This window comes from Aulonocara stuartgranti, assembly GCF_965226115.1.
Source record: "Aulonocara stuartgranti genome assembly, chromosome: 23".
In the NCBI taxonomy this organism is placed as follows: domain Eukaryota; kingdom Metazoa; phylum Chordata; class Actinopteri; order Cichliformes; family Cichlidae; genus Aulonocara; species Aulonocara stuartgranti.
The window spans coordinates 7,197,171-7,212,500 of NC_138958.1; the positions used below are offsets into that span (position 1 = coordinate 7,197,171).

General features: G+C 39.2%; 2 protein-coding genes across 2 annotated transcripts; both read left to right on the forward strand.

The window, feature by feature from the left end:
• The first annotated feature begins 32 nt into the window (after positions 1–32).
• Positions 33–7,984, forward strand: plpp6 (phospholipid phosphatase 6). The gene is made up of 2 exons (XM_082524988.1): positions 33–1,163; positions 3,270–7,984. The coding sequence occupies exons 1-2, from the start codon at positions 671–673 to the stop codon at positions 3,635–3,637; spliced, it is 861 nt and encodes a 286-aa protein (XP_082381114.1). The 5' UTR covers positions 33–670; the 3' UTR covers positions 3,638–7,984.
• Positions 7,985–10,109: 2,125 nt separating this feature from the next.
• On the forward strand, positions 10,110–14,801 carry LOC309701026 (flavin-containing monooxygenase 5-like). Its single transcript, XM_082524985.1, has 11 exons — positions 10,110–10,176; positions 10,677–10,819; positions 10,919–11,103; positions 11,217–11,382; positions 11,525–11,667; positions 11,769–11,968; positions 12,915–13,050; positions 13,136–13,355; positions 13,451–13,523; positions 14,187–14,439; positions 14,561–14,801. Exons 1-11 carry the CDS (start codon positions 10,172–10,174, stop codon positions 14,708–14,710), a joined length of 1,674 nt encoding a protein of 557 aa, XP_082381111.1. The 5' UTR covers positions 10,110–10,171; the 3' UTR covers positions 14,711–14,801.
• Positions 14,802–15,330: the final 529 nt, after the last annotated feature.

The window sequence follows — 15,330 nt, forward strand, 5'->3', positions numbered from 1 at the left end:
CCGACATCTTTCGACATTAACTATCGAAACAAACAGAGAATAACGACGCAAACGTATTAGAAAAAAATAATTAAAAACTTTTCAAAAAATAATGTGCAAAGTGTAAGAAAGATATATTGCTAATGTAAAAACGAAGACCAAAATTAATAAATTAATTCATTAAAATATGGAGAACTCGTCATAAATTTTAGGCCTTGTCAGTTTGCTATAAAAAAAATCATTTTTATAGAAAATGAATTAAACGAACGTTCTCTAAAAAATAAATAGACTTAAAAACAAAAGATAAAAAAGATTGCAAATATTAAACCGTACTAACTCAGTTTTATAGAAATCAAATACATGCAAACTTAAAACTACTCAATTTTATACATGTATTTATTCAATTATTTGTTTATTTATTTTGAAAATACACAATTTCTACACAATTTTAGTCGCGATAACTTCGCTAAGGGAATAAAATAGTTTCGAAAACACAGCTTCCCAGGATACTTTGCGAGAAGAACAACAAATATGGCGTCACGGCTCATCTTTTCCTGGACGTGATAAGAATTGTGAAACGTACAACAGATGAGCTAAAGAAGCGACAACCGGGACAGCACTGCAGAAAATTTACCGCTGCTGTGCATCTACACTACACATACCTGTCTACGCCGGTGAGTTAACGGACACCATGCCCTCTCCTAAAGCGAAAAACCCCGGTCGCAGCGGAGGAAGCCCGGTGCTCGGGAGCTCCAACGGTCGCTACGAGTTCATGTCTCTGACAAAGCCGCTAAACCGGTCTTCACCGCCACACCTGCTCCAGCGCCAGGGCTCCGACCCGACCACGGCCCGCCTTCGAGCCTCTGAAAGCCCCACTCGGCGCCGGGGCTCCGGCTCCTCCACGGGCTCCGCGAGCGGTCAGGGGCCACCTGAAGAGGATGGTATCCGGCTCAACCCCTCCCTCATTCGCGTAGCGCTCAGCTCCCTGTTGGCCATCGACCTGTGGCTGTCCAAGCAGCTGGGAGTGTGTGCCTGTGAGGACTCGTCCTGGGGCAGTGTGCGCCCCTTAATGAAGCTCTTAGAGATATCGGGACATGGTATCCCGTGGCTGGCTGGTACCGCCTACTGTCTGTACAAGAGCGACAGTGCTGCAGGACAAGAAGTCATGCTCAACCTTTTCATGGGTAAAACTCTGCTTTTTGTGTTCTTTCATGTTGCTTCTTCTTCCAGCATCGTATGTAATCACAGATAAACCCCTCTCAATACATATCAGTGCGCCACTGAGCTGGGTTTGGTGTCACAGCTCCTTGCTCCTTCCCGGTCCTGATTTGTCCTGCACAGTTCTTCTTTCATAATTTCTTCACTTAAGCAACAGAAGAGCTGATCCCACCTCTCATAACGCGTCAGATAATGAGTATATAGGGTTATCTTTGTGTAATTGGTGTTGGCTGGCTCTCACCTGTAGATGTCACCTGTTACACCTTTTGTGATGTTCCTTCACAGCTTGGGAAACTGGTAAAAGTATAAGATTATATGAAATAGGTCTTAATCTGGAAAACTGGATAGCTATGTAAAATGTTGACTGAAGTGCCAAAGTGGTCTGGGGCTTCTTTGCCTCCAGGGAGTGTCCATGTGATGCTGTGTGAAGCCACAGCAAGGAAATGCATGTGATAGTGATGTTTTCAGAAGAGTAGGGTCAAGACCGGAGTATTCTGCAGTGAAACCAGAAATGCCAAAGACCTATATTTGGATTCTAGACCGAGTTATAAACAGTTCTTTAATTACCGAGGTTGTGTTCAGAGTCATAATTGGATTAAGCAGTTGGTATCAGTAAAGCCCACAGTGTCGTGATTGCATGTACTTATTTATTGTGGTTTTACATTATACATTTATTGCTGTTCGGTGGCAGTATTACCTCGGTAATATCATAGGAAAACAAACATGCAGAGTTTCAGAATGTTTAATGGGCTTCTAAGCTAAAAATATGAGTAATAGTTTCATATGAAATTGACCTATGACAAAGTGTGATGGACATTTTCTCTATTTTATGACCTGCTTTCCACTTTCAGATATTAAGGAGAAGTCAGAAACTGAATTAAGCTGCCGTTTAAGCTGGATCAGGCAGAAACTTTATGTTAAGGGGCATTAAATAACAGACTATTGAATAAGGGCTTCCCTAGTTAAACCTCATTTACCACAATAGAGAGATGTGCCCCAAGGGTATTGAATAAAAAGTTCAATATGTCCCCATAGTCTTTCAGTAATCATTTAATATTTACTTGCCAACCCTCCCAAATGCATAATGTTAGTGAGTAAGCACCAACTACTGTGGTTCATATCAGCATTAAATAAACACAAGGCTTTAAGAAGTATTACCTTAAGTAGTTTAGAGCCAGTAAGCATTGGTATTGGTAAAATCCCAGCTCTTCATCAAAACATGTTTGGAACAAGACTCCCTCTTACACAGCACTCTGATGTGGGGGCTAAGTAGTGCACTTACTTCAAAAGAACAGCTTAAAAGGGAAGCAGCAAGCTGCTGTGTGATAATGCAAACCGTCTAAACCCTTTTCTCTCTATGGTTATTAACCTCAGGTCTTAAAAGCAGCAGATAATAATGTAACCACATAGTAGTTGTCAGTAATGATGGATGCAATGTGCATTTCTGTTTTCATTTTGCTGAAGCCCTTTCATTAGATTCGTAGAAGCGAATTGGCTTCATGCCACCTGAGTGTTGCATTAATTTTTCAGTGCTGCAGCCCAGGAGACCAAAAGCTTTTCATTCTCTCAATGCAGAAACATGACTTAAAAACTGCAGTCATTCCTGTAATCAATGCTGCTGTTGTATCTTTCCCTTTCATCATACTGTGAAATTCTTTGTGATATCATTGTGGTGCAAATAACAGTTAGGTTTTGTTTTTTGTTTTTTTCAATAAGAAAACCCTGGTTCAAACAACAACAATCTTTACCAGATTGCAGATTATTGTAGGCCTTCTACAAGTCTAAAAATCTGCAAGTCAAGTTAACTTTTCACTTTTAATAGGAAAAAATAAAGGTTAACACAAAGTTTAATTCATCTGCTTAATCTTCAAGATCCTGGAGGATTTGCTGGCACTGAAATGGACTAAATAGTCTATGGTCTGGTTCTTACCTGGTGCTTTTCTACTCTACTTGATCACTGTAAACACTTCATACAACATGCTTCATTCACATTTGTTTGTTTGTTTTAATGTGGCTGTGTTGTTGTTGTTGTTTCATGCATTGTAGCATATCTCCATCTTCTTCCCCTGCAGGCCTGCTGCTGGACCTGATCTTGGTTGGCATTGTTAAGGCGGTGGTGCGTCGGCGTCGGCCAGCACATAATCGTATGGACATGTTCGCCACCTTTTCTGTGGACCGCTACTCCTTCCCCTCCGGACATGCCACGCGTGCCGCCATGTGTGGCCGCTTCCTGCTGGCTCACCTCGTGCTGGCTGCCCCGTTGAGAGTCCTCGTTCTGCTGTGGGTGGGCCTGGTAGGGTTGAGTCGAGTGATGCTGGGCAGGCACAATGTGACTGATGTGATGTTTGGGTTCTGGATGGGCTATTGCCAGTACAACCTTGTGGAAATGCTGTGGCTGTCCCCTCAAACACTGCAAGGGCTGCTGGGACAGTCAGCTTAAGGACTTAAGGAAATGGTAGTTTATATTTGAGTAAAGGAGCACGTACACACCTTTTTCCCTTATAGTAATATATTCTCACTGAATTGAAAGCAGCACTATTTCTAAGGTTGGGATCATTTTAAAAATACATTTACTTTGTAACAAAACGATATTTGCTGAAGAGAAATATGAATAATGTTGTGGAGCATAAAGTTGTGTTAAAACAAAAATTGTTTTGTTATAAAATAAATGTTTTTATACATTCAAATAAATATTAAGAATACTTTTTACATCCCATAAGTGTTGTATTGGAGATTATGCTGACACTAGAGAGTAGATCTTTATCAAAAAAAACAAAAAAAAACGAAGAGTTTTTCATGTTGTGTGACAACTAAGTCCACTACTAGCCCTCTTTCTGAGGTAGCTGCTAGCTCGTCTATAACAAGTAGCAGGTTAATCCCAACAGATTACAGGAGAACAGGTTTGACCATTTACCTTGAAGTTCTCTAACTCACTTATGACACTTCTGTAGCTTGATTCAAGGATACAATATAAAGTCTAAACTCAATTTTACATTCACAACACAGTTTAATGGGCTCTTACTTACTTTACACATCCACAAACTTTATAAGCAAGCTCAGTTCAGTCTTTACAAAATCTAGCAAAAAGTTTTTAAAAGTGAAACAGATGTGTTGAACACAATGTTATGCTACCACAACATTCCACCAGTGGCAGCTTATTCGCGTGCATCAAAAGAAGTGTACTTTAGAGTTGCTGCACAGCTTCAAACACTGTCTGAAAGTTTACAGTGAAATAAGTTGTTCAATCTGGAAACCATGGCAAAAACGTATTAAATAGTAGTATTTATTAAACATAACGGGAAAAACTGAATTAAAAATATCCAGAATGTAACTTGTTTTATAATTTATGAATCAGACATGCTGGGTTTTTGTTTTTTGTTTTTTAATGAAAGATTGTATAACTACTCTGTGAATAGTTGTTTTGTTTTTTTCACAATTCACATTTACTTGCTGACATCAAATGAAAACTGCACATATAGCAAACTTGCTTACCTGTCTTCACCTGCCCCCCTCTAGCCTTTCTAGGTGCTAATCATGATATAAGCCCTAACATGTCCTCAAAGCTTTGTTCACAGAGCACAGAGGGCCTTTTTTCTTCTTTACGTGACTACTGATCAGATAAGAAGACATAACATTCTTTTAAGGAAGCACATCCAAACCCTCATAAAGATTAATTGCACCCCATATATTTGTCTGTTTCACTTTAACACTATCTCTCTTTCATTATTAGTCAACCAAAACTGTACATGTAACTGATAACTTATCAGCTCTGAAGGATTACATACACTTAACCGTAATGTTATCAGGTCGTCTACATATATCACTTGCAGAAATTTGCAAACGCAGTATAGTTGGCATATCAGAATTGTACAGTGTATTTGCTTAAAGGGACAATTCACCCAAAAATCAATTGGCTTAAGAGTTGTCTTCACTTAAATGGAATAAGACACTGCACATTTGTCTTTATTAGGCAGGAATGCAGTATAATGCACACACTTGGGTCTTAAGTACTACAGGAGTATATACTGTATATAGACATTTTCATTGTGAAATTTACTGAAAAACTAATGAAAAAAGTAACTTGATTCACTTGAATGACTCACAGGTGTGCTGTTTTAAATATATATAAAAGATTGTAAATATATTGCATGGTTAGGTTTTTTCATTCACATTTAAATGCTCTTGGACATTAAATACATAATCGTATATGAAGGGGGAAAAAATAATGATCTGTAGTTTCATTAACCAATTTTTCAGTCTTGTTTTCTGGTTTTCTTTTAAGCCCTTTGCTGCATTAGAACTTTGCACAAAAAGTAAAAGTTTGGTTGATTATGTCTTTGTTGTAGCAATGCTTCTGGGCGATAAATCTTATACTGCTGGAGAACCTGTTGTTTCCCCCTAAATGGTGCCACATTTGTAAGGGAAATGCATTTGTGGGTTGTGCAGCAGAGTTGAGTATTTGCGTTGCACCTATGAGAAACTTGCCAAATCTTCTCTGCCAATGCCAAACAGCTTATTCTGCTATTGATTCTTTGTTTTTGAGCTTCTGACTAGCAGCACCAGTGACCCTGCCAGTTAGTGCTCCAAACATGCTACGTTTGACTGATCTGGATAGGGCTCTTGCCAACTTCAAGAGCAACTTCAAGGGGATGTTGTCCAAAATAAAATTGCAGCATTATTTGGAGTGAGCTCTAATACCTTCTCCAAATTAAAGATCAAGTTCCATATAACGGATGAAGTCAGAAGTAGGCCATGAAGCGCATGTCACAAGAAGACAACACCACATGAAAACCGTTTCCTCACCCTGTCAGAACCTCGAAACTGCAGGCTGTCTTCTACAGAGGACAAAATGCTGGACAATATGGTGAGACAATCCAGAACAGACTCCACACAGCCAGTCTTATGAGGCCGCCAGGAGGCCTACCATGACTGCCCTTCACAGTAAGGCCCATTTGCATTGTTGGTGTGAGTAACATGTGCACTGAAACCTGAAAGTGTGGAGGAACATTCAGTAATGCGTCCAGATTCTGTCCACAGCAGTCAGATCGCCTCTTAAAGTATGGACTCACTACTTTTGAACATTGAACGGGGTCCTTCCAGAGTTTGGAAGTTGAGAGGATGGTGTTCGTTGATTTCCAATGAACACATATGGGATCAACTTGTGCGTGCTGTTTGTGCGAGAGTTACCAGCACAACCAGACTGGCTGATTTGTGACAAATACTGGTTGAAGAATGGGATGCAATCCCATAGCAGTGTGTGACCAACCTGGTAACCAGCATGAGCAGGAGATGCCAGGTTATTGTGGCTGCGTATGGTTCGTCCGCATGCTACTGAAGCCCGATTGTTAATTTACAAACTGCTAAATTGCCAACATGTCTTGTGTCTTCAAACCTCAATAATTCAACTCAATAAACGACACAAACAAGAGTAAAGAGCAGACTAAGTTTTGCATTGCCAGAGGAGATTTGGCAAGGTTTTCATGGGGGCAAACCACGTACTCAATACTTCTGCTCAAACCACAAAAGCATTTTTCTTACAAATATGGCAGCATTTAAGGGGAAATAAACAGGATTTCCAACGGTATGAAATATATAGTGTTACAACAAAGAAATAACTGAGCAAACACAAATTTCCTGACTTTTGTGATAAATTTGGAAGCAAATTAGAAGATAGCTGCAGGGGCGTAATTTCCAGGGGGGTTAGGGGTGTTATGACCCCCACCCCCCCCACCCAATAATCAGACCCAACCAATATAACCCGCCCAATAAAATTATGAATTATCTTGCATACATAGACTGTTTATTTTCTTTACTCATTTCAGTTATTATCTACAAAATAGTTGGATGTTTAATCATCTGGGAATTTACCCACATTTATTTATTTAGACAGAGATCTTGACACCCCCCCCCCCCCCCCCCCCCCCCAAATGCATGGAATGCATGGGTAAACACCTGGAATGAAATAATTTCCTCAAGTCCATACCTGATTGCTCTGTCTGAAAATTAAAAATTTCAGTCCAAGAAAATATTGCCTAAAATTTTCTTATTGAAAATTTGTCCTAATTCCTACACTGTGAAATAATTCCTAACAATACTAGAGTTTTACTTTTTTTACTTCTTTTTAATGCTCCACCAATGTTTAAAAAAATGAGGGCAATAATCTAGATAAGTAAATAGAAAACTAATAAGCTGATTTCTTTTAAATTACACAATTTATTTGCCACTTGTGCCAAAGCAGCAAGCAGTTATTTTGTTGGTATCACATTTAGGTGATGCCATGTTTAGGTTTACTATTTCATTTATTATGTTATGATATGGTGTGTGCTGCAAGGGGTTCATGGATGAATGGACATGAGGTATATGGTTTTGTTTCTGCATTGTACATGTACTAAGATGCATCGATAAATGTGGAATATGCATTTGTGGAAATCGCCATCGCCAAAAGGACTGAATAATGTCTCTTTTTCAACTACAATAATGAGTGATATAATGTTCGTAGATTATATATTTGATGACCTGGCTCTTTGACCTACTGAACCCGATGTGAATTTCAATTTTTAGTCAAAACACAAGAAACAGTCATGTTTCACTGGGTTAGGTATCACTGGGTTAATAATTATCCACACCGACCCAATGACTGAACCTGTACGCAAAGTTTTTCAGTTCACATATTGCTGTATTTCCCAGATTCATTTTGATGTTTAATCCATTTTGGTGCAATGCCACTATCAGTAGTTGATTAAATGCCCAAGTGAGGTCCAACATTAACAATAAAATTTTAAATGACGCAAGTAGTTAAGATGTTGTAACTGAAATGTGTGTTTGACGTTGGCATTGTCACAGAGGCTATTGACCCTTCCCATTAGAACGTGGAGGGCGTGAGAAGAGACGTAGTTAACCTTTTTGTGTCCTTGAAGCTGCTCCACTTGTGTGCCAAATCTGAGTGAATGTTTATTTCTTCTTCTTCTTCTTCTTCCTGGTAAAATTGCAGTGTTATTTAGGAAATTTTGCTTCTACTAGGGATGCACATTGGCTCCATAGATGATGGCAGTGGCTAATATTTAATCTGTAATCGGTGCATTCATTTTGCACTCACTTACTGTTCAAAGATGTGGGATTAGAAGGTGAAAGTACATTTTCAAATAGTTTTTTTAATGATAAATATTTTTTTCTTTCCCAGTACAACAGAGAAAATGAAGGGATATGAACATTAGCTGCCAGTCGAATCAATACTTCAAATAGCAGTATCAGCTAATCACCATCAGTCCATCATTATAAAACTAAGCTTAGTAAGTTGAATGGGAATTTTAAATCCTTTTTGATTGGTTTATAATTCAAGAAAGGAAAAAATAGTTGTGCTAGTACTACAAAGAAAAGCAAAGAAACATTATGAATATGTTTTTGAATCTGTGAATGAGTTTTAGTGCCGTGTTTGAAGTGTATGGCTAAACCACTCTGTCAGGGGGGAGAAAATACTTGAGTCAGTTGCACAACAGCTTGCTCACTTCAAACACACACCTCAGTACTGCCAGAGACAAGAAGTTACATCAGTTTTTTTGTCCTGTATTACGTGTATTTGACAAAAAGAAAGTTTCGTGTCCGTCTCTGGGGTCTTTTTTTTTTCCCACCGGTTTGTGCTAGTTGGTCTAAGCCAGATCCAGATACCTGTATGAACTCAGCAGACTGTTCCCACTCAGATATTTTATTGACCTTGTGCAATCTGTGCTGTCTCTGCAATAACTAACCAATGATCTTCCCAGTGCCAGTGAGAAAGGTTTCAGCTTTGAAGATTTTCACTTCATTACACTTTGGTTGTAAATCTAAATATGCTGGATGGTAATTTTTGTGACCAAATAATTTTTATGATTGATTCTTTTCTTTTTTTTAAGACTAAAAATGTTTAAAAAATTAGTTGTGTATGTTGTGTACTGAAAGATTTTGCACATTTCTCATAACCTGTACTGTAACAGTTGAGAAACTTTATGAACAAAATGTATTTCTTATTCTATACATTCTTCAAACATGAAGCTTCTATACATTTTACTGCACTCATTGCCTGCTAAATACTATGAACTTCACTGTACATCACTTGTATAGATCTTATAATGTACATTTATGTATACGTCTGTGTGTGTGGTTATGCTGTATTATAGTCCGTGGATTTGAATTTGCTGTTGAAAATTATCCCGTAATTTGATTGTAAGAATTTGTAATTAAATGGGGAACCAATCTAAAACTGTTTTGCGTCATGTGTAATAGATGGATACATTAATAGAGTTCTGTGCGTATCATTATTGCTCCTTCTTCCCATTGCTCACTATTGTCACTCATTTGCACTCCTCTTCCTACTTAAAATAACACGAATTGAACTTTAGTCAAAGTCAAACCCATTTTGATTTTGGTAAACATGGTTCAGCTTGGTAGCTTCCTTTTTTGGACAGGACTGAGAGAAAGAAAAAAAGAGTGTGTATAGTTACCCTCTCTGTATAAAAGTCTGTGCTCAGGTGATGCTTGCCCCACTTGAGAGGCACACCAAATCACCACAGGAAGATCAAGGTAAGCAAAAATAGACACTTTCTGCAATATAAAGCTTCCATATGTGTGTCGGGATTTTTAAATCAGCAATATTTCTAAGTGTGTCATGGGGTACAAAGGGTTTAAAATAGCTTGTGATTACTTGAATATAAGATGGCGTATTTCTTTTCATTTATTAACATAATTTTGCATTGTTATGATATTGTTATGATAACCATGCTCCAATGATATAATGACAAAATGGTAAATGGCCTGCATTTGTATAGCGCTTTACTCAGTCCCTAAGGACTCAGTCCCTAAGGACTCAGTCCCTAAGGACTTCACACACTGGCAATGGCAAGCTACGTTGTAGCCACAGCTGCCCTGGGGCGCACTGACAGAGGCGAGGCTGCCAGACACTGGCGCCACCGGGCCCTCTGACCACCACAAGTAGGCAAACATGGGGTTAGTATCTTGCCCAAGGACATTTGGCATGCTTGAGGTCTTTCAAAGAACTTTGATGTCACCTTTGCTCTTCTGTTTCTGAGAAGAATGTTTTATGACAGATGCCAGGATTAGGAATTTGTAGAGTTCAGTCATGTAAAACATGGTTAAACCATCAATTGCTCTAAATTGTTGCAGTCACTACTTTAAATCAAGTAAACTAACTGAGGATTATTGGAAAGGGATTGCCACGTGACCGTTTTATCTCGGTCTGGTAAAAATCTCTCGAGCATTTTAAACGAGCTGGAAACTAATTTAAGCTTCATTCTTAAACAGGAAAACTGTTCAGTATTAATACAGTTTTCTATGCATGTTTTCTTTTGTATTTCTTTTTTAACATTAAGATCTTGTCACCTGAATATAGTGCAATTGACGGTTTCCTTGGTTACAAATTTACATTTTCATACTTAATTTCACAAATGTTCAAAATTACAGGTACATTTTCCAACATCTGGTTGCAGGTCCATCATGGTGCACAGAGTAGCAGTGATCGGGGCAGGCCCCTCTGGTCTGACCAGCATAAAGGCTTGTCTGGAAGAAGGCATGGAGCCAACCTGCTTTGAAAGTAGTGACGACATGGGCGGACTGTGGAAATTCAAGGCAAGTCTACATTTAAGAAGACAAACATGTTGACAAGCAAACTGTTCGTGTGAAACTGAGTAAAATTCTTTGTTGTCTTTTAAAACTATTTCTCTGCAGGAAGTTTCGGAGCCCAACAGGGCTAGTATCTACCGGTCACTTACAATCAATATCTCAAAGGAGATGATGTGCTACAGTGACTTCCCCATTCCCTCTGATTATCCCAACTACATGCATCACTCTAAAATCCTGAACTACTTCCGAATGTATGCAGACCACTTTAAACTCCTAAAATACATTCGCTTCCAGGTAATAAAAACAAAGAAGAGTAGAATGAGAGAAAAGCACATTCTTCAAAACTGTTTTGGTGACATTTGGCAGATATCTGAAAACCTGAATCGGCCTACATTGTTATTTTTTAGACCTTAGTGAAAAGTGTGAGAAAAGCACCGGACTATTCTCGCACTGGCAGGTGGGAGGTGTTGACTGAAAAGAGAGATGGACATGAGGAGAGGCATGTCTTTGATGCAGTGATCTGCTGCTCTGGTCACTACACCTACCCTAACCTCCCACTCAAAGATTTCCCAGGTAAAATGTTTTGCATTTATCCTGAAAAGGCTTTGATTAAAATATGGCTGATTTTTAAAAATCAACCCTTAAAAAAATAACTGTCTTGTTTTTATACCTTTGTGTGTTAGTCTTTTCATATGACACCTCTGTTATGTTGCAGGAATTGAGACATTTGAAGGAAAATATCTCCACAGCTGGGACTACAAAGGACCTGAAGACATGTATGGAAAAAGAGTGGTGGTAATCGGAATTGGAAACTCTGGAGGTGACATTGCTGTGGAAACCAGCAGAGTTGCAGAGCAGGTTGAAGAAAGCTTTTTCGTTCTTCTTATCTTCTTTTGATTAGAGATAGAAAAAAAACTCCTTCATGAGTTTTGGTGAATTCTGTCTTTCCCATTCTCCAGGTGTACATGAGCACTCGTCGTGGTGCTTGGATCATCCGGCAAGTTTCCGACAATGGTGTGCCAGTTGACATGAAGTACAACACACGCTTTGTTCATATCCTGTTTCAGCTATTCCCAATCAACTTCTTCAATTGGTTTGGTGAGAAGAAACTCAATGCCATGTATGACCACACCATGTACGCCCTAAAACCCAAACACAGGTAGGTGGTGTCACGCCCACATAGATTTTGACTCAGGCCAAGGTAATGAGATCAATCACAGTGCGTTAGTTCCCTATAATATACACCAATCAGGCATGACATTGTGACCACCTGCCCAATACTGTGTTGGTCCCCCTTTTGTTCCCAAAACAGCCCTTACCTTTTAAGGCGCTGACTCCACTAGACCCCTGAAGGTGTGCAGTGCTATCTGGCACAAAGATGTTAGCAACAAATCATTTGAGTCCTGTAAACTACAAGGTGGGATCTCTGTAGGTCAGATTTGTTTGTCCCACACATCCCACAGGATTGAGATTTGGGGAACTTGGAGGCCAAGTCAACACCTCAAGCTCATTGTGCTTCTCATATCATTGCTGGACCATTTTTGCTTTGTGGCAAGGCACATTATCCTGCTGAAATAGGCATCAGGGAACACAGTTTCCATGGAAACTGCAACAATGCTTAGGTTGGTGGTACATGTCAAAGTAACTTCTCCATGGATGGCAGGACCCAAGGTTTCCCTTCAGAACAGTACCTACAGCATCACGCTGCCTCCGGCAGCTTTCCTTGTTCCTATAGCGCCATCCTGTTTACAGATGTTCCTCAAGGTAAGCGATGCACACTTAGCCAGCCAGCAACGTGATATAAAAGAAAACATTAACAATACTAATCCCTGCAGACTGGGAACACCCCACATGAGCTGTAATTTTGGAGGTGCTCTGCTCCAGTCATCTGGTCATCACAAACTCTCTCAATCCCCTATGTTTAGCCAATTCTCTGTTTTTAACACATTGAATCTGAGGACAAAATGTTCACTTGCTCCCTTATAAAGAGATAACTGGTGTTACTGACTTCACCTGTCAGTTGTCGTAATGTTATGCCAGATTGGTGTATAACGCTGTGCTGTCAGATGAGGGATTCTGCTTCTCATTAAAATACTCTACTCTAGGCTCTTCAGTCAGATCCCAGTAATCAATGATGACTTACCAATGAAGATTCTGTCCGGGGCAGTCATCATCAAACCAAATGTGAAGGAAATCTGTGGGTGCACTGTGGTGTTTGATGATGGAAGTACTGTGGAAAAGGTCAGAGAAGAGTTTTCTTCAACTTTCTCCAAGATCTTTGTTCAGTGAAGACTTAGTTTAATACCATATTTCTTTGTTGTCACAGGTGGACACTATTGTATTTGCCACAGGGTACAACTATGATTTCCCCTACTTGCCAAAAAACGCCATGTACAAGTCTGGGCACCGTGCGGGTCTGTACAAGCATGTTTTCCCCCCAACCCTAGAGCATCCTACTTTGGCTGTCGTGGGTTTCATTCATGCCCTTGGAGCCATCATGCCTCAGGCTGAAATGCAGGCCCGTTGGGTCACTCGTGTCTTCAAAGGTAAGGTAGTCTGTTATTACTAACAGTTAGCATGCCTAACTGTTAGTTACAAATTAGTTCATTTATATTTACAAATTACCTTTTTTGCTGCCTAGGACATAAAAAACTGCCGTCAAGCCAGTCCATGATCAAGGCTGTTGAAAAAGATACAAAAAATATTGAAAAAAGGTAACTATTTGTCTTATTAAATACTTCAACCTGTCTTTTACCATTGTCCTTTCTCCTGTTATATGTCAGAAGATGCTCTAGCTATAGTGAGATTGGTTAGCAAGGTGCATAGAGAGGTTAGACAGGTGTATTGTCATAATACCTAAACATACAAATGCTCATTAGTCTGAACATGTAAATAAATTAATACTCACATTCTTTTTTCTTTGTAAGCAAACTGTACACATACATAATTTTCATTATCCATGTAATTGCATTTAAAAAGCAAACGGCACCATTTTAAAAAATCCAGTTAGAAATCTGAATTTGAAGCCAGCTGCTTGCATACCCTGACAATTCTAGCATGTGATTTTTTTTTTCCTTTTTTCCTTTTAAAGTTCAGACTGTAAAGGTTGCAGCTGCGTCATACCACATTTTAATCTTACACATTTTATAGCCATTAAAAGGTGTTTAATTTTAGACTTTTAATATTGCAATGATCAAGAACACTTAGCATTGGAATTTTTAGACTCTGGAAGCAATCATAATATCAAACCTAAGTATAAACAAGGAATGCTTTATTCTAGCATATCTATTCTGCGCTATACTCTTATATCTTATACTTCTATACCATGTTAGTGCCACTTTAGAATAATACTATTCTTTATATTATTCTCTCCACAGTTACATTGTTTCAAAGCTGACCCCACTGCAGGTGGACTTTGTTTCCTACATGGATGAAATAGCTGGAGAGATTGGTGTAAGGCCAAGCCTCCTCTGGCTCTTCTTCACAGACTACCCCTTGTTCAAGAGGGTTCTCTGGGGGCCCGTTACCGCCTACCAGTACCGGCTGATGGGACCAGGGAAATGGGAGGGAGCCCACAGGGCAATCTTTACCCAGTTTGATCGCATGTTCCAGCCTCTAAAAACCAGAAAGGTATGATGTTACACTTTTTCTTCTGCAGTCTTCTTTGTTACTGTTGTGCATGATTTTAACATGAAGTAAAAATCATCACCCCCCCCCCCCCCCCACCCCCCACCCCCCCCCCCCCCCGTAGCTGGAACCAGAACAGCCCTCCACTGCTCGTCGACTGGTTAAAATGAGCTTGACTGTCATGGTTGGAGGAGCTGCTATCTACTACTTTCATACTCGCAAGCCAGATGTCATCCCCACACTGCTGTCCAACATGCGTCCACAAAGAGTCTGATCAAGCTTCAGGGTCCAACAATGAGCAGAGGACTCTGAAACACACCAAATGAAATAAAGAAAAACACAAATTCTACTATTTCTGTAGTTCTTTAAAATATTTAGTTCACTATACTCCTGTTTGGAATTATTGAGCGATTAAAAAGGTGTCTGCTGATTTGTGTGTTATTCTATTTTTCATATGTGTGGTTATTTTAATGCATAGATTTAAAGCAACATTTTTTCTTTAAAAAACCCAGAAATATTTAGTTATAACACATTTAAAGTGCATTCCTTGCAGTACAGGAACTTAGGCTGACAGTGGATAGAAATGAATAAGTTCATACCAATGCAGATGACAGATTTTTTTAAATTATATTATTATTCTTTATTCTTTCTTTTATTGACAGATTTTCTGGATTGTTGAATCTCAACCAGGAAAACAGTTAGAAAAAGGTCTTATTCACATCACATTTTAAGTTATAACTGTAGAGTGTGAGTCCGGTGTGGATAAAGTAGTGTATGATCTGAATGGTATCTTGTGTGCAGCTCTACTCAAACAAAAAAGGGTATCTTCTGAGAAGAAAATGCAAAATCATTTCCTGATTCCCAAGTTCCTAATGTTGCAAAATGACTGGTGGC